The sequence below is a fragment of the Ascaphus truei genome, chromosome 2 (genome assembly GCF_040206685.1).
Source record: "Ascaphus truei isolate aAscTru1 chromosome 2, aAscTru1.hap1, whole genome shotgun sequence".
In the NCBI taxonomy this organism is placed as follows: domain Eukaryota; kingdom Metazoa; phylum Chordata; class Amphibia; order Anura; family Ascaphidae; genus Ascaphus; species Ascaphus truei.
The window spans coordinates 403,431,129-403,450,968 of record NC_134484.1 but is presented as its reverse complement, the minus strand read 5'-3'; the positions used below and the strand labels follow the sequence as shown (position 1 = coordinate 403,450,968).

Sequence of the window (19,840 nt, the reverse complement as noted above, 5' to 3'; positions counted from 1 at the left end):
ATTTACACACAGGGTACCCGCTCATTAGGCTTCACTGGACTTCTTGTGCCCAGAAGAAAAGAAATCTTGCTATTGTGGATTTGCTTCCACAACATAAAAAGACAAAATGATAACTTTCCAGCTCATTTCACATGCTAAGGGTTCTCATAGATCACCATGGGGGTCTCTGTTGCTCTCAATGGAAAACAGTTCTTAGTGTGTGTCATAATCAATTGCCACTTGGACAGATATGACCAAAGGGTTACATCAATAGTGGCTCAGTGAGTAAAGACACTGACTGGCACTGAGTTTGAAGCAGGGGAGCCGGTGTCGGCTCCTTTTGACCTTGGGCAAGTCACTTTATCTCTCTGTGCCTCAGGGACTCAAAAAAACAAAGATTGTAAGCTCTACGGGGTGGGGACCTGTGTCTGCAAAATGTCTCTGTAAAGCGCTATGTAAAACTAGCAGCGCTATACAAGAACATGCTATTATTATATCATTATCAATAGCAATTTAACAATAACTGTATAAGTTAGTCAAATCACATTTTTAACATTCCGACGGGTAATAAGGTCAGCAGGCTGCACATCCCATGATAAAATGTATCAAAGCACAAATATGAGCGCATGGCGGGAGTCCACTTATATACAAACTAAGCATCAGAACGGAGGCACCTAGTGCCACTCCTAGCATGGAGGCGTATCAGGTGCCCACATCTGTCCCTCCCCCAGGGCGCCCTAGTCGGAGTGAAGCTGGCAGTCGACGGTCCGGACAGAGTCACCGCAGTACCAGCAGTTCGGAGGGAGCCCAGCTAATCGCGGGAGTACTACAGCAGATGACCAAGAAGATAAGTCAACTGTCTCCACCGCAACCCAACCGCAAACTCAAAGCCTTCTCTGAGATAACCCCCACTCCCATCGGCGAGGAGGAGTTTGGAGCATGGAAGGAACATACCCTGCTGGGGCTCGACGAATGGTCCTGTTCAGATGCCATAAAGAGACAGCAAATAGTCGAGTGTCTACAACCCCCAGCCTCTCAACTAGTACGAATACACTGCGAGACCAAGGGAGAAGTCACCGCCCATGAGCTAGTTGAACTCCTCACTCAGGCCTATACTGCCGAGGAGGACGAAGATGGCTCAATTCCGTGCTCTCCACCAGAAGAGGGGGAAGAACTGTCCGCATTTACACAACGCTTGCAAATGTCCTTATGGGTATTTCTCTCCAAGAAAATTATTCCTGCTGCCATAGTAAATGAGTACAAATTCAAACAGCTCATGAAAGGATCTCTACCCTTACACCCGGTAGCTCTCATGATGCGAGGTTCCCCTCGGACCGCAAAACCCCCCAGCTTCATGGAATTGATGAACCATATAAGGAAGCAGGAGGTTCAATTACACTTCCACACTCCTAAGAAGTCTACGTCAAAGAAGAGACAAAAGGGGCGTTAGCCCCAAAGTCCAAGGAGACCGAAAGTGCCGAAGACAACCCCCTCTTCAAGGGCACATGCCTCCGAATCCAAGATGCCTCAGAGAGCGACACCTACCTCGAGTGCCAGTGCAAACCGAAGTAACTACTGTGATCAAGACGGTTACTTTGTAAAAGATTGCCCGAATTCAAGGACTCCCACTCCGGGAGCTATGACCTTCACAGTGCAAACGACAGGACAGCCCTCTACGTCCTATGAGAGCGCCCCATTACCCAGCCCCGAAGAGGCACCCCAACCAGATGCTTACAGTCGGGTAGATCCTGCGGCTATCATACGAGTCCTGGTGGAAGGAATCTACGCCTCCACATTGCTGGACATGGGGTCACAGGTGACCATCATCTATCGTCCCTTCTACGACACGCACCTGAAACATCTGCCTATGCAGTCCGCGGAGAAGATGAAACTATGGGGCCTTAGCAGTGAAGACTACCCCATTGACAGTGAGGCTGCATTCATGTAGTAATCTTAGCGGTGCTATTTTTGGATATGGCTGCCACGAGATAAGGAACGTATTATTTATTTATTTATAAAATGTGTTACCAGGAAGAATACATTGAGAGTTACCTCTTGTTTTCAAGTATCTCCTGGGCATGTATATATGGAACAAGCGGGCGTAGTTACGGTGGATTTACGGTACATTTGAGTATTGGCGCAGGTCTATGTATTAAGAAATGTGTGGCTTGTGCTACTTAAGTTGACGGTTTTCTGCGTTGGTTTTCTCCGTCACTCTAAAGGTGACATGATTTCTTTTTATAGCACAGAATACTAGGGCAGTGTGCGTCAAATTCTACAACAATAGAAATACACAATAAATACGGCACGTTTCAGACGGGAATTTAATTTTAACGTAAACCACTGCAGACCACTTTCTTGATACATAGACCCCCATTTTTTTTATTTAGATGGGTATACAGACTTTTGTTTCTTACAGTATTATGCCCAAGACAGGTATGATTCCTGGAAGTGTTATATATGTGACCACACAAAGAGTCCCATGCAAATGAATGGTCATTTTCACACTTTTCATGTATCTACCTTTAACCTTTTCAAGAGAGTTGTAAAGAGAGAAGATAATTGCTCTCTACAACCCAAGATAAGAACTACATTTTATAGTGTTTCCCATGCTGGGTATTAATGGTCGTTGCATCATTTTGAAGGGATATCATATAACTAACTACATGTAACTGTACCCTGGAGAGAGAGATAAAGCACAGCTGTCACAGGAGAAAATGGTCACAATGAATAGACTGGGTAACTTGTAAAGCACAGTTAGGGTGAGCAAGTGATCACTGTCAGGGACAGGCTCAGCTAGTAGATTTTCCGTGGAGGCTCTTTGAAATGACAGCTGCAAAACTAGGACTAGCTGTGCATAGTAATGCTGGAGGGTTCAAAACGAAATGCTTGTTACGAATATAAACCAGTTTGGTGAAAGACTCTTGCTGATTCTTTTTGCAGGTTTGTAGACATTACAGAGCATATTTACTACGCAGTCTTCTGCCATAAGACACCATGCAGTGCTGGAAGACGTCTTCCACGCCATTCAAGTAACTTGGGCTGTAAGGTGTTTTGTGGCAGACGACTGCTTAGTCGACATGGGCCAACATCACAAAGTGAAAATAGAGGCGAAGGTATGGGTCAGTAAACCTGGGAAAAGTGTTATTATCACTATCATTATTATTATTATTTTTTTTTAATGGGGAAGTCCGTTCTAGGAAAAGGTGAACTAAGTACAGCGGCATGTTTAATAGGTTAAATGTAACTGATATATCCGTTACATTATGTTTTAGCAATCAGCACTTCCATGGTAAGCCAAAGCTTTGGATGGTTTTTACTATCTTTATCAAATGGTTTTTGATTATAAGACTCATATTTATTGGTAAAATAATGTGATATGATGATATCGCTAGACCGATAACGTAGCCCATATGCCCTAATTCAGCAGACCCGGAGAAAGAAGAACGTATTCCTTTTTTTACGGGATACAAAAAAGTCAAATTAGTACTTTGCGGGTGACTGAATACTTGAATGACACTGTCATTGATATGTAGTACAATATGCTTCATTTCAGGGTTAGACTATGGGGCCTATTCTAGTAGCTTCGATAAGTGACTTATCGAGAATTTGGGGCACTTCTCGAAAGAGTTCGCAAGTGTAGCTATTCACAAAGCTTCAATAACTTGCCAAACTCGCACGAGAAGTGGCTCTTCCCGATCTGTCGCGCTCCCGCACAGACAAACACTGCGGGAAGTCAAAAAATGCTCAAACTCGCATTTTTTGTGAAATCGAGCTATTCTAGTAGCTCCAAGATGCACATCGCGGCTGCAACTCGCAATTAAATAAAAACAAGCATTTGTCAAAAAATGTATTGCTTGTCACTGTGCTTATCTATACCCTGAAAGGGGCATAGATAAACGCATGGCTGTCAATGGGCATCCTCATTTTTTTCAAAATAGAATATAATCAATATGTTTCTTACCTTTGCTGGGAATCACGCTCCTTGTCCTACTGCGGCACCAACTCTTGACCCACGACGCAATGCTCCTCATCACCATGATGCGATGTCCATGATCCTCTGTTGATTGAAGAGTAGTTTCTGGTGAGTTCTTCAATTCTTCCTTCTTCTATTGTTTGTAATCCAAAGCGTCCAGGAGATGTTGCTCCGACGGCTTCTTGGGCTCAAATGAGACGGGGCAAGTCTTATATAAGGTCTGTGACATCACATTTGATTGACAAATGTAAGGATTCTGCTTGATCCGTGCCGGGTTTTCACTTTGGTCCAGATGTTCTGTCTCTCCTGCCCTTTCTGCTCTCTGTGGCCATTATGGGTACTGGCAGCCTGCTTTATAAGTCTGCAGTTGCCATAAGGAGTCACTGAGTAAAGTTCTGTGTGTTTGCAGCTCCTGTCGGTCTTTGCAGTTACGCCTTACCCTCTTGCCTGTTTTAAATTCCTGCTGCTGACCCCGGACCGTGCCCCCGACCTCGCTGCCTTCCGCTAGCCCTGACCTCCGCTTGCCTCCTCGACTTTGCACCTCTGCCACCAGCCCTGACCTCTCTGCCTGTCCCCTGGACTTTGTAACTCTGCCGCCAGCCCTGACCCCTGCTTCCATACCGACTACGGATACTCTTACAGGACTCTGTTTATTTGTATCCCTACCTCAGCCCTGCGGGTCCGCTTTCTGATTTGAGACGAGCACCGTCACATTTTGCTTGGCTAAACATGGACCTCGCTGAGGTAGAGCGAGCCGTATCTCTCCAATGGGAACTACTCAGAAAGCATGAGACACACCTAAACCTGCAAAACCAACAGCTGGCACTTATTTCAAGCAGACTTCCGGACATTTTTACCCGGCTAGAGACACTCGAGGTGGGTTCTACCCCCGCACTGCCCTTACCGGAAGCTTCTCCGGCACCAGTCCCATCACCCCCTACGCCCAGGGAACCACGGATCCCTAACGCCTCTGCGTTATGGAGGGGGCCCTGTTGCTTGTAGAGGGTTTCTGAACCAATGCTCGATTCAGTTCGAACTCCAGCCCTCCATATTCAGCACTCACTGATCCGGGGTAGCATATGTAATTTCCCTACTAACAGATGAGGCCTTGGCCTGGGCTTCCCCTCTGTGGGAGAGAGAATCCACAGTAATCAACGACTCTGTTGCCTTTCTCCAGACATTTAAAAGAGTATTTGACACCCTCGGTCGTGTCTCCTCCGCTTCAGCTTCACTCCTTCGAATCCGACAAGGAATCCGTACCGCAGGTCAGTGTGTAATTGAGTTCCGAACACTTGCTGCAGAGATGGTCTGGAATAATGAAGCTCTGGTGGCAGCATGTTGGCAGGGGCTTTCTGAGCGTTTAAAGGATGAACTGACTGGCCGGGATCTTCTCAAAGATCTGGAGGAACTGATTGCCCTCTGTATCAGAATGGACCTCCGGATACGAGAACGGCAGACCGAGCGAGGTCAGTCTCCAAAAACCCTAACAATTCGGCTTGCCCCCCACTTCCAGAACCCTCTTTCTACACCTCTCCCTGAGGAGGAACCGATCACTTTGGTCACTTCACTTCGGTCCAGGTTTTCTGTCTCTCCTGCCCTTTCTGCTCTCTGTGGCAATTTTGGGTACTGGCAGCCTGCTTTTTAAGGCTGCAGTTACCATAGGGAGTCGCAGAGCAAAGTTCTGTGTGATTGCAGCTCCTTGCTCCTCTGCCACCAGCCCTGACCTCTGCCTGTCCCTTGGACTTTGCAACTCTGCCACCAGCCCTGACCACTGCTTGTCCCCTGGACTTTGCAACTCTGCCGCCAGCCCTGACTCCTGCTTCCATACCGACTACGGATACTCTTACAACACTCTCTCTCTTGGTTGTGGTCGGTTAATTTCTATCCCTACCTCAGCCCTGTGGGTCCGCCTCCTGATTTGAGACGAGCACCGATTGGATGATGTACCATGTGACAGCTTCCATTTTTAAGGATGTGATGTCATCTTAAAGGGAGGGAAGCCAGACAATCAGGTAGTATATGCTTCCCTCCCTTTAAGATTACATCACTTCAGCAAAAACAAAATGGAAGACATCCCATGGTACACCAACCAATCCAATCTGATTGGGGTGTACCATTTGCCAATCAAATGTGACGTCACATGCCTTATATAAGGCTTGTCCCATCTGATTTGAGCCCAAGAAGCTGCCAGAGCAACATCTCCTGGACCCTTTGGATTACAATGAATAGATGAAAAGAAGAAATGGAGGAAGAACTGAAAAACTCGTCGGAGATTCCTCTTCAATCAACAGAGGATCATGGACTTCTTCGCATCATGGTGATGAGGAGCATCGTGTCGTGGGTCAAGAGGTGGCGCCACTGTAGGACGAGGAGCGTGATTCCCGGCAAAGGTAAGGAACACAGTGATTACATTTTATTTCATTGTGTATTGGTTTTTTTAGGATGCCCATTGACTGCCAATGTGTTATAATATCATATAACTTATAATCACATTTGTAAAGCAGAGATAAAGACTCACTGTATATATCAATAATCCAGAGATCTTTAGAATTACGACAGAACAATAGATTCAGTAACAAGTGATCACATATATAACATTAATATAGGTGGCGGACTGGGATTTAAAAAAGAAAATGTTTGAGTTCCCAATCGGTATTCATATCCGTGAGTCTTATCTCTGCTTTACAAATGTGATTATAAGTTATATGATATTATAACACTCTTCATTGATGTGTTGTGTCATCATATTCAGCATAGGCCTCTCATTCTGTTTATGACACAAATGCAACGTTAGGAGAGATCTGTGTATTTGCATTAATGTTACTGTTTCATGTTGGGAAAGATACATTGTATGTACACAAAGTATCTGTTCAGGTTTTCATTACACTTAGGCCGAGTCCATAGAAGGACAGGCCGCGCTGAGCCGTGCGGACGCTCCGCGCTGAGCCCCTGCATACTCCATGAGGATGTCTTTAGAGGGGGCTCACGCGAGCGTCCGCAGGCGTGCTGAGGCACTGGATTTTTCAGCCGACAGCCAAGCTGTTTTTCAGAGCGCTGTCGGCTGAAAACATCCAATCAGCGCGGAGCAGCGTCAACGTCACGGTGCCGTGACGTCGGCGCCGTGACGTTGATGTTGGCGCGTCGCGGGCAATTGGCCCAGCGACGTCACTGCCCCGCCTCCCTCAGGCTCCCCCCGCCTCCCGATCGCGCCCGCTGGCTCGCCTGCATGGGCATGAAATCGCGCAGATTTCAGCAGGCGAGCCTCAGCGTCAGCGCGCCTCAGCCCTGCTACCCCCTCTATGGCCCCAGCCTTAGGATGCTCAGGTACCATTGAGAGAGACTGATACATCAGTATTAACGCTACTGTTCTTTGACGGGCAATGTGCATTGTATACATGCAATGTATCTGTTTGCTTTTCCTGTATTTGATATTTGTCATGAAGACAGCTAAGGCAGCGTCCATAGACACTGCAGCCGTGCGGAGTGCTTTCCCTGGCCTTAGTATGCGCGCCGTCCGGGGGGGGGGGTGTGTATGGGCGGGCCAGTGACGTCACGGAGCTGGTTCCCCCTCATTGGGCGCACCGCTCACGTGCCCGCTCTATCACGCGCCCCCTCCCGCTTGCCGTATAGACGCGATCACTGCCTTTAGACAGTCTGATCGCTCCGCGGGTGGACGCGTCCGCGCGGTCCGCCTATCTATGGACGCAGCCTAAGTGATTTGGGCGGGTTCATCTATTATTTTTTTACTAATTATTTCTGACGTGTTACATATGCCTTATTGCTTATGATGAATTTATTGATGATTCAATATATTAATAGTTTCATAATATGGAGTTATAGTAATATACTCTTTATTGTATTACATTTATTGTTCTAATCCGCAAATTTTAGAATTGCAGTACTTTAAAAATTCACATCTAGCACAATATATTAGTTATTCATCAGATTAAATATAAATCTACAGGTTGGAATCTTTGTTTCCATATATGACCTAATTGAACCATCACTATATATTTTCTAGTGGAAGCTTTAAGTTTATTACTGGGATGTACTCTGGTATGTTATTTAGAGCATATATATATATAGATTAACTTAGCTCTATATAATTCTCTTGTTCCATAGTAAGCTCTATTGTTACTTTTATATTTTTTGATACAGGTTATCGCTTATTCTATTTATATCATGTACTGAATAGTTTTTACTGTGTGATTAGCGGTATACTTGATCCTCCATCCGGAGGGTTCCACTGCTGATTAATGATGGACATTTGATCTGTCAAGTCTAGTTTCGCTGATACTATCTTGCATGGCATCCGGCGCTACGTCATTTCCGGTTGGGGGAAGAGAGCTATACAGTATAAACCTCCGTTTTCAATAGAGGTATATAGTCTCTGACGAAGCATTGAAAAATGTGTGAAACGCGTTAGTGTTGCTTACTACTGTATATCTTGCCATGTTGTCACTCATTCATTAAACTGCTTTTAACTTAGCTCCAGTATTGTAGCCCTTTGAATTTTGCAGCTGTGCTCCGTTTTTTCCATACTCCTGGACTCTTTGCATTTGCCCATTTGTATGTGTTGTGATGGGGGTAGAGGGTTGGGGGTAGTTGCCCTGGGGAGGGTGGTTAGGCCTCCCGTGTGGGTATTGGGGGTGGTTGGGGGGGGGTTCCCTAAGTTACTATAGCGGTTACTAATCGCTAAGGTAATTAAGGGGTTAATGTTTACTAATGTTCACGATTGGTAATGAAGGGGTTAACTCCCCCTGCAACCTTCCCAGTAGTCTTAACCACCCAATCTGGGGCAACTACCCCCTTCACCCACGCCCGCAACCCCCAACAAACCATGTACTCTAGTTTAACCCCTTCCTTACCTTAGCGGCGAGCCGCTAAGGTAATGAAGCTGTTTATCTTTGATATTCATAACACAGTATTGAAGCAGGGGGTCCTCAGAGCGAAACAGCCTTAATATCAGCTCGGGGACTCCCTGCTTCCAAGTTACAGGGCCCGCTATGTAGTGCCGGTATCCTCACAAAGTTTAAATGTCCCACTCATGTGACGCGGGACATTAAAACAATGCAGGGAGATACCGGCACCCCATAACGAGGGCCTGTAACTCAGGAAGCAGGGGGTCCCCGAAGCTGAAATGAATGCGGTTCAGCTCCGGAGACCGCCTCCTTCAATATTGTGTTATTAAAATAAAATAAAAACAGTACGATCGCCCGTAAGAGCTGTGCAGGGAGATGCAGCTCTCTCTGTGCAGTTCTTACAGACTGCAGGCAGATCGCATGGGCAGAACTTAGACACAGATAAGGGCACTGCTATCCTGAGCGGTTTGGCATTTTCCTACCTCACGGTTTCTGACTTGCGATAACTCTTTCTGAATACCGTGATAACACAAATGTCAGACCGTATGGTAAGGACATGCCAAACAGTTCGATTTGGCAGTGATAACATCGAAGCGACTAGTATAAGGCCTCGGGCATGGTCAGCCTAGGCGCTGACCCGTGCTGAGGCGCGCTGCTGCTCGGAACTGAGCCCCTGCAGCCGCAATGAGAGCGGCTTCAGCAGGGGCTCGCGCACGCTTCCGCACGCCTGCGGAAGCAGGTGTCTTAACAAATGTTAAGTTTCTTCGCTTGCCGGAGCGCAGGGCCGGTCACGTGAACTGTTCGCCCAATGAGGGCGAACCAGCTCCGTGACGTCACTGGCCCGCCCCCAGACACGCCCACGGACGGCGCGCGCTCTAAGGCCAGGGAAAGCACCGATTTCCCTGAGCTTCAGCGCGCCTCTGTCCGGCTTCAGTCTCTATGGACTAAGCCTAAGCCCCTATAAGTGACAACTGCATAATTGCACAATTTCAGTCATTTAAAGGTGTGCCTGAGAATGCAGACACAAAAATCCTCATGGTAGCCCCCTCTGGATAACTACAGTATCAGATTCCCATTTTCCACTCCTCATGAGTCCGTTCTTAGTTGAATCCAAGTATAAGGTAGATCTTTATTCAGATACTATTAAGTCAAACGATTGAGTGTATAACATCAAGAAGGATCTCATTTGAAGAGGGTTTGTCCAAGTTCACACATGGACATCTTCCTGCTGAGAATGTTGTGATTAAAGATGCAGTCCCTGGGGAAAAAAAATATTATTTGGAGAAAGCAGACGCTCACAAAAATCATACAATATACAGAAATGTGTTTCTTGTCCTACTCTCTCACAAGAAGTCGTGCAGAGCATAAAGGGTGGTTACCCAATAGAATAAATGTGTGTTTCATATAGTGTTACAAACATGGCGGACACAAATATATAACACTTAGGAGCCAGACAGGATTTAGGAGCTAGAAGAAAACATAACATAGCTACAGGGTTTGGAAGTGCAAACTGGTGTATCTAGATGTCCACTGGTGGTGCTTGGTGCCTGTGTGTGTGTCTCTGTGTGTGACACTCTAACACAAACACGCTAACGTCTTGTGGTTGCATATGCTTGTTTCACTCTTACTAGGACATACTTAATTCCACTGCCGCTATATTATTTTTAGTTTTGTGAATTCATGAGCAGTTTTGTTTTACTTTTTGTGACCGGACATTATCCTACATCCCCCCCCCCCCCCCCAATTTTGTTGGATTCTGCTGTGTTTGGCCAGTACCAATATTATTAATGGTAATCGGGGGAGTGTGTGCTGCAGGTTTATTGCTGACAGTATAAACCTACAATAATGCTTAAGCAGTCATTTATGACCCAAAACCTTCTGTTGATGCAGTTCATCTCTTTCAGACTGCACATCCTATACATTCAAACCTAACCTCAATGTAAACTTTCTCAGCAATACATGTAAACCTGGCAGCAGTTACAATACAGTGAATAAGGATTATTACAATCCCTCTAGTGTTACGATGATTAAATGTGACATTTTTCAAGTGACTAGAGCAGCATAATTCAAGGTAATCACATTATATATATATATACACATATATATTTTTAAAATATATATATAAATATATATATTTATTTAATAAAGGATAATATTATTGCAATAATTCTGCATCTACTGCACATGGTATTCTTTTGATGTGGCAGGATATTTTAGATTTAGACAAGAAGAATGTTTTACTCAATACAGCGAATATTTTTCCTGGCATACAAAAGTGACCTGCACATTAATTTCCGCAAGCTTGCAAACTGAGCATTGAAGAAAGAAAAACTGCGTGGGTGTATTATGTTAAACTATATGTAATGACCATCAGCTATGCATTGAAATGCTAATGATTTTTTGTTTCTATGGATGTCTCGTTTTGTGTGAAAGGTCTATAATATATATTATGATCACTTATAGTTTTTAAAAGTTAATTAGTAAGTCATTGCATGTTGTTATTTTTCTTTCTTCATTTTAATATCACATAGTGAGTATGAGAGGGAGGAGAAAGCGGGGGGAAGGGGAAAGAAAAAGAAAGAGGAGGGGTGAGAGACAGAGGCGGTAAAGTAAGAGAGGGGGAGAGGGTGAAAAGGAGAGACAGAGGAGGTGTTGTTGAGAGAGAGGGGGAGAGAGAAAAGGGCAGAGAGGTGGGGGAGGGAAAAAGGGTGGGGAGTGAGTGACAACTGTAAGATAGAGGGGGAGCGGGAGTGGGAGCTGTGAGGGAGGCGAGGGAGAATGTGAGGGGGGAAATTAGAGAGGGAAAAGTGAGAAAGAGGGGGGAGAGTGAGAGAGCGTTGGAGAGTGAGATATAGTACAGGAGAGAGGGGGGGAGAAAGAGGGGGAGCGTGAGAGAGCGTTGGAGAGTGAGATATAGTACAGGAGAGAGGGGGGGAGAAAGAGGGGGGAGAGTGAGAGAGCGTTGGAGAGTGAGATATAGTACAGGAGAGAGGGGGGGAGAAAGAGGGGGAGAGTGAGAGAGCGTTGGAGAGTGAGATATAGTACAGGAGAGAGGGGGGGAGAAAGAGGGGGGAGCGTGAGAGATCGTTGGAGAGTGAGATATAGTACAGGAGAGAGGGGGGGAGAAAGAGGGGGGAGAGTGAGAGAGCGTTGGAGAGTGAGATATAGTACGGGAGAGAGCGTATGGGAGAGAGAGGGGGGGAGAGTGAGAGAGTGAGAGAAGATGGGGGCTCGCAGGACCACCTGCATGGGGGGGCGGAGGGGACACCTATACTCCATTCAACAACCCAGGGCCCAGGCAGAGACTCTAGTCCTGGGCCATGGGAAAGCAGTCGGTGGTTCTTAGTATGTTATAGTGAAAATGCATCCATGAAATAAAAATCTTAACACTCTAAACCAGTGGATCAATGCAGCCAGAGTAAAACTATTGCTAGAAAAACATCCAATGGAATTTAGGACCAGATCCACAAAAAGGTGCTAAGCTACAGAACACCTTTACTCTTAGTCATATGAATGGGACCTGAGGCATGCTGAAGCTTAGCACCCTTTCGTGGATCTGGGTCTTAGTGTCTTTAACCTCTTCAGTGACAGAGGGTCAGGCCCTTCCAGATCACGGGATCTCAACATTCTTCCGGCGATGTCGATAGAAGGGTCAGCATCGTGGTCAGCATTCCCATCGCAATCTACCCCAGGAAAACCAGCTTAGTGCCATATGATACAAGGTACGTCACAAGGGACACTGGCATGTTGGCCCTCATGACATCCACTATATGTCCATAGGCCATGAAAGGAGTTAATAAATAGATGTTTGTGTAATAGATGTTCCAAGAAATACGTAGAAAACTATACAAAATGTGGGCTAAGAGTGTTCGGCGCAAACTTATGAAGATGCAATGCACAAATGGGATTAATCACAAGAAAAAAAACATGGTTATTTGATATGAGGCTGATAAATGACATGGTACTCTACAGACACTTACATTTGATAAAGATGTTTCGAGTAGTTGAGTAGAAGCAATACTAGTTGGGAATATCTTCCATTTTAATTTTGGTAGCATAACATGTAAATTAAAAAACCATATCAAACAAAGGCAAGGTCAACAATTACTCTTAACCAGCACTGCCAGTGGATATGGCCAGGAACCGTCTCGTCTGTAGCTTATATAATTTAATACTAATTGAGTACCTGTTGTACATTATAAGATTTGAAGTAATATATAAGGCTCCAGGAGGACACAGTGGAATAAGCACAGTGTGGTAGGGTGGAGACTATAAGAAACTACAACAGAATTTTGGGGAATGTCAAAATGTCACAGTTTTACTGAAAAGTACAAGACAGTATTAACATGACATAGTAGCAAAAAGGTTGTAGAAGACAGAGTGTGACCGATGCATATATACACTTGTACATTATATATATGGTGTGATACCTTAATAGTTTCATTGGGGACTCCAGGGTCTGGCACTTTATCCAAATAAGTGGTCAAATCTTGATCAACATGTTCAAACACCAATGTCAATTTTGTCTCTCTGTCTGTCCGTGAAACTGTGCAAACATCAAACAGCCTGTGAGGAAAGAGAATGACAAGGTCAAGATCTGAACACGACGACATATGTGTTACATTTTATGAATCTTTGTAAGCAGGTCTTTCATTCTGAAGTTAAAGCAGGATTTCAAGTATTATGTCTATGCTGTCAGCAATGATGCTGATGGTGGCCATTTTGCTATCCCAGCATGTTTGACCTGCATCAGGAATCTACTCTTCTTGTTATAAGTAAGAAAAAAGTTTGGAAAATCCTTGGAGCCAAGGGCATTGATGCTATATCAGGCGGCTGCATGGCAGCGGTACAAAGTAGCACAGAATAAAACTTTCGCGTCTGTTTTGCAGCCCCTCGCTGCATTCGATTTTAGTTCTGTAGTAGCTGTTCAATAGTAATGTCCGCACTTCATATAGCAAATGAACAGCTGGTCTTTATTAAGCCCATGTCTAAGAAAACAGATGGCTAGAGTGATGTTTTGGATCCACTAGGCCCCTTGTGAAGCTCTGAGTGGATCCGAAACGTTGCTCTAGATCAGCGGTGCGCAAACTGGGGGGCAAAATTAAGTGCCGGGGGAGCTGCAGGGCCTCTGTAAACCTTTACTTACCTAGGCTCCGGCGGCTTCCTTCCCGCGTCGCCATGGCAACGCGGCATCAAAATGACGCCGCGAGGTCATGTGACATCACGTTGCTATGGCAACGTGACGTCATGACGCTGGAGCACAGGTAATTGGGGGTTATGGGGGGCGCGGGAGTGAGGGGACCGCCGGTAGGGGGGCGCAGGGAAAAAAGTTTGCGCCCCCTGCTCTAGATATCTGTATTCTTAGACGTACTGGTAGGCACTCTAATGTGCTATTTGGAGTGTTGTGTACATTATTACTGCACAGACTCTATATGGAAGTGCCACGTATGATCTTAAGTTCCACATGTTCCCCCTTACCAGTTCTATATTAAAACCTTTGATCGGATTGGCTGGCAAAAGCCAGCAAATAAATTTATTCAACATCTGGTTGGCTGGAAGACCAACCAGAAAAAGAAAGGTTTAAAACTGAGAAAGAAACTAGCGCACCTGTAACTAAAAATAACGTGCACTAAAAGACGTGTACATCAAATGAAACCGTGTGAGGGGATATCGAGCAGAGCAGCCTGCTTATGGCCCACTGGGAGGCCAATTCTAGTACCTGCCCAGTGGCCAGCGCGTGGGTGAACGCTGCCTGGAAATGGGGGCGCCTACAGCCCGGAACAGAGCATGACAGGCAAGGGGAGCCTCCCCAGCCATACCAGCACACTGTTTGGTGCTGGTGTTTCTGTGCAGTGAGTGCTGTTCATATACTTGCATCTCTAGCTCTGTAGTAACTTGTCAGGATGAACACCCTCCCTACCTCAGGGCCTTCAAACAAAGCTTTGGCACAGGACGGACTTATACTGTAGCTCCCATAGTCACTATTATTTGTTTAGAACGTGCATTAGAAACGTGAATACCTAATTCCTTTCTGACTGATGCAGCATTCTGCTTTGTAGCACCAGTAATATTTCTGTTATAGGCGTCTGTGTCACCAGCATTTACGCTGTGGACTCTGTGAGTTGCACTTGACATTATGCAGTCCTGCAGTGATCACCCAGAACAGAACAATATGACTATACCGAGGAAATCATAAGCGCTAGATAGATGCTATGACGGAAAAAAGCATTTACCGGTTTAAAGGTGCAATCCCATCTAGCTAACCACAAAACAACCTTTTATGAACAATGCAACAACCTAATTGGCTTCTTTAACCACTTTGCTGCAACAATGGCAAACAAGTGTTCCCTCTAGCAGCAAAGGGGTTAAACTAATTTAATCACGCTAAAAGCAAAGGTTTGGCTTCTGTTTCTCTGGAAATTAATTACAAATTACATTTGGATGTGCCTAGAAGTAGGGAAGTGCATGTCAATCAAGTGTTTCCATCAGCCTTATTCCACTCTGTCCTTTCAGAGACCCAACATAGATAAGAGGATGGGGAGGAAGGGGAGGAATGGGAGGAAGGGGGGATCTGGCTATGCAAACTCTTGTTAAACGCACAGTAACATCAGGCAGAAGGCAGTAAATCAAATGTGGAATTCAAATCCCTCACAAGTATCAGCTGACGATGCTTAGACCAAACAAATGATAGAAATATATTTAGGAAATGTCTTGAGAAGGGAACTGCTTTCTCCTGAAAGCTTGCACTCTTTTTAAACATCAGTTAGACATTAAAGGTACCACTTTGGCCTTACTTATGTAGCAATGCGTGGCTTGGCTACTAATCTACCCTGCCTGACATGTAAATCCTGGTACTGTGCAGGCGGTGTTAGGCCCAATCCAGGGTTTTCACCCACCAGCAAGCAGCTCCCTTGAGTGACAAGGGGGGAGGCGGGCTAAGGCCTGTGTTCTGCTCAATAAGGGGCTCAGACTTTGGACCCTCCCCCTCTGTACATAAGGGGCTGCATACCCAAATTTAGTGAGCTGTTTCTCCCCCTTGAGAGACTGGTCTCACGCATAGGTGTTCAGGGCTCTGGCACCTTCTGTCCCCTTCCCTTGGGGAGTGGAAGTGAGTACCGTACCCCTTACTTTTCAGGGAGAAAGAGTAAGAGCACGGACCGCCCTTGGTGCCCATGGCTGAGGGTGCGAGTCCAGGGACTATCTGGAGGTTGGAGGCCTAAGGTATCCAGTGTATGCTGTTATATGCTGTGTGAAGAATAAAGACAGTGACTGTTATAAAATATACTCCTGCCTCTGAGTGCAATCTATCAGGGGGAGTACTGTATCTGTGAGTTCTCCTGCAGGGATTGTCTCCACATCCCTGGAGCCTGCAAGAGATGGAGGCGCTGACACCAGAGTGAGAAAGAACCATCATCTACCCCAAAAGCCTGTCCTGTCTTCCCCAACAACACCGGCTTAACTTCAGAGCTTCTATACAACAGCAGGTACCAGCACTACACACCTGGTAGCAGGGCCAATGTCCCAGAGGGGACACTGCTACACTTATGTCCTTTTTGTGTTACAAAAGCCCTTTTATCTGTCTATTCTATGGGCTATAGCAGGGGTACGCAAAGTGGGGGCGGCGGCTACAGAGGTCCCGCGCTCTCCTCCAAGGCCCTTAAATTACGTAATTTAAGTCAGGTAATCTTTATTAAGGGCCTACCCTGTGGTAGCGGAATCGGACATTTGGCTGCGGCCATCTCGGGGGCCCTTCGCCACCGCTCCTCCATCGCTGGACACTCAGCTGCCAGCCATTTCGCCAATAAGGTAAGTTAACTTAAGGGCTTTAGCGGTTAGGGAAGGAGGTTAAGGATAGGGGTTTTAGGGTATGGGGTTAGGTTGTAAGGGTAGGGAATTAGGATAAGGGGTTAAGGTTTTTAGGATAAGGAATCAGGGTAAGGGGTTAAGAATAAGGGATCAAGGTTTTTATGGTTGGGAATTAGGGTAAGGGGTTAAGGTTTTGGAGGTAGGGAATTAGAGTACAGGGTTAAGGTTTTTAGGGTAGGGAATTAGAGTAAGGGGGTAAGGTTAGGGGCTTCCCTTGGCGGTAAAAGTCGCTGCGGCAAGGTGAGTGGCGCTAAACGCCGGCAGCGCCAATGTTCGCGGCAAAACAGCTGCGACCAAATGTCCTAGGCTGTTTGATAGTGTAGTTCCTGTGACTGCCATATCTGCACCATCCTGAGGCTGCAGTGCTCTCCTCGGATATCACACTGCCTGCTTTGTGCTGGGCTAGTATCAAAGACTGCTAGAACCCTGCCTCCTGGTTGCGGCTTTCGTGGAATTGCGACTTTCTGGAGAAAGATGCACTTACTGCAGATGGCTTAACGTGCCCGGTTAATATGCAGCTTCCAGCTATCTACAGGATCACTATAACACTGCACCTCACATCGGAGCGCTGATAATATAATCTCCACATACGTTAACACCAGGGTTGCCACCTTCTACTTAAGGCCAACCTGGGGACAACATTTGTAAATTTCACGCTTACCTTCAGAGGCGGCGTCTTCCTAGCATCCTCTGGCATCATTCCAGCATCCTCCCGGCATCTCCCGCTGCAACCCGTCAATATGGTCGCGCGGCGTCACATTGTGCCATGTTGACGTGACAACGGGACACCTTATGGCGACGAGGCGTCATGTTGTAGTGGCAACCGGTGTCACGTGAAGCTGTGACGTCGCGTAGCGTTCCCGTTGACATGGCAACGCGGCGCCATTTGACGCCACACGGCCATATTGACAGGAATTAGTTGCAAGGGAAGATGCCACAAGGACTCTGAGAACAGTGGGAGACGCTGCCGCCGAACGCCACCACCTGGGGGTTTACTAGGTAAACCTGGACCCGGAGATACGTGGTCAAAACCCACAGTCCCCGGGTCAAACCCGAAGTGGTGGTAACCCAGGTTTACACCTATCACCGATTTTGACTTTTGTTTTGTACAGTACGTTTGTTTTGGGAACACAAATAATCTTTAAACTACTTTTCCACAGTCTGTGCCCAGTGTTTCTACTGTTTCTTCTCATGGCAAACATGTCTCTTGATATAACCGAGTACAGGAATGAGAGAGAATCAGGGCCACAATGTGAGCTAATTACAGGCTGAGAAACCCCAGCTGGAAATAATGTACTCAAATGACAACTGCAGAATTATTGGAGAAAGTGTCATTTATTAATCTTGAATTTGAATCTGTCAGAACTTTTTTGTGGTAAACTTTAATGCCTCTCTCTTTGCTCCTCCTTGTTGCTGTTGAGAATATCTCTCCTAATCCTGGACAAAGCCATATGAACGCTTGCTCTCGCCCGTGCCTCCCTGCCATCTCTTTTCCCGCTAATAGTGTTAACCCATCTAATGCAATACCAACCATAAAACTCTCTTTGCAAAAGAAGTACCCCTATAGCCTGCACTGTGCTACACCCACAGTCACTCCTACCAACCAGTGTGGCCAAGCACTGCCATCTACTGAACCTACCCACCGACAAGACCAGGTACTGCCATCTACTGCACTTACTCACCAACAAGACCAGGCACTGCCATCTACTGCACTTACTCACCAACAAGACCAGGCACTGCCATCTACTGCACTTACTCACCAACAAGACCAGGCACTGCCATCTACTGCACTTACCAACAAGACCAGGCACTGCCATCTACTGCACTTATCAACAAGACCACGCACTGCCATCTACTGCACTTACCAACAAGACCAGGCACTGCCATCTACTGCACTAACTCACCAACAAGACCAGGCACTGCCATCTACTGCACTTACCAACAAGACCAGGCACTGCCATTTACTGCATTTACTCACCAACAAGACCAGGCACTGCCATCTACTGCACTTACTCACCAACAAGACCAGGTACTGCCATCTACTGCACTTACCAACAAGACCAGGCACTGCCATCTACTGCACTTATCAACAAGACCAGGCACTGCCATCTACTGCACTTATCAACAAGACCAGGCACTGCCATCTACTGCACTTATCAACAAGACCAGGCACTGCCATCTACTGCACTTACCAACAAGACCAGGCACTGCCATCTACTGCACTTATCAACAAGACCAGGCACTGCCATCTACTGCACTTACCAACAAGACCAGGCACTGCCATCTACTGCACTTACTCACCAACAAGACCAGGCACTGCCATTTACTGCATTTACTCACCAACAAGACCAGGTACTGCCATCTACTGCACTTACCAACAAGACCAGGCACTGCCATCTACTGCACTTATCAACAAGACCAGGCACTGCCATCTACTGCACTTACCAACAAGACCAGGCACTGCCATCTACTGCACTTACTCACCAACAAGACCAGGCACTGCCATCTACTGCACTTATCAACAAGACCAGGCACTGCCATCTACTGCACTTATCAACAAGACCAGGCACTGCCATCTACTGCACTTACTCACCAACAAGACCAGGCACTGCCATCTACTGCACTTACCCACTGACAAGACCAGGCACTGCCATCTACTGCACTTACCCACTGACAAGACCAGGCACTGCCATCTACTGCACTTACCCACTGACAAGACCAGGTACTGCCATCTACTTATTCCCTCACCTGCTGTCTCTGTAAGCTTCCCAACATACCATTTAGATTGTAAGCTCTCTGGAGCAGGGATTTACTTTCCTATTGTCTGACCTTACTGCACTTATTGTATTATTATAGTTCCCTGTACTGTTTTGTCTTTGTGAAGCGCTGAGTGGATTGTCGGCACTATATAAAGATATACATACATACACTGCAAATTATAGTCCTCGCGGCCAATTAACCTTTGCCTGGGTTTCATTACTTCCAAGATCTTGTCAACGGAGGACGGAGAACTCATTTCTATGACTATTACTTTACATCTGTTCATTTGTTCATATTAGAACAGTGCTAGTCCTGATAATATCTGAATAATAATGTCACACACACACGGGTATACATCTTATTTCCTAATGCAGTTTTTTAATCCACCTTGACAGAG

General features: G+C 46.1%; 1 protein-coding gene across 3 annotated transcripts in view; it reads right to left on the bottom strand.

Moving 5' to 3' along the window:
• The window catches only part of CDK6 (cyclin dependent kinase 6), a 285,631-nt gene that overhangs the window by 189,612 nt on the left and 76,179 nt on the right, over nucleotides 1-19,840 (bottom strand). For all 3 annotated transcript variants that reach the window (XM_075587347.1, XM_075587345.1, XM_075587346.1), the window contains exon 3: nucleotides 13,248-13,383. In XM_075587347.1, coding sequence (XP_075443462.1) covers nucleotides 13,248-13,383 — 136 coding nt within the window. The remainder of the gene's footprint in view (nucleotides 1-13,247; nucleotides 13,384-19,840) is intronic.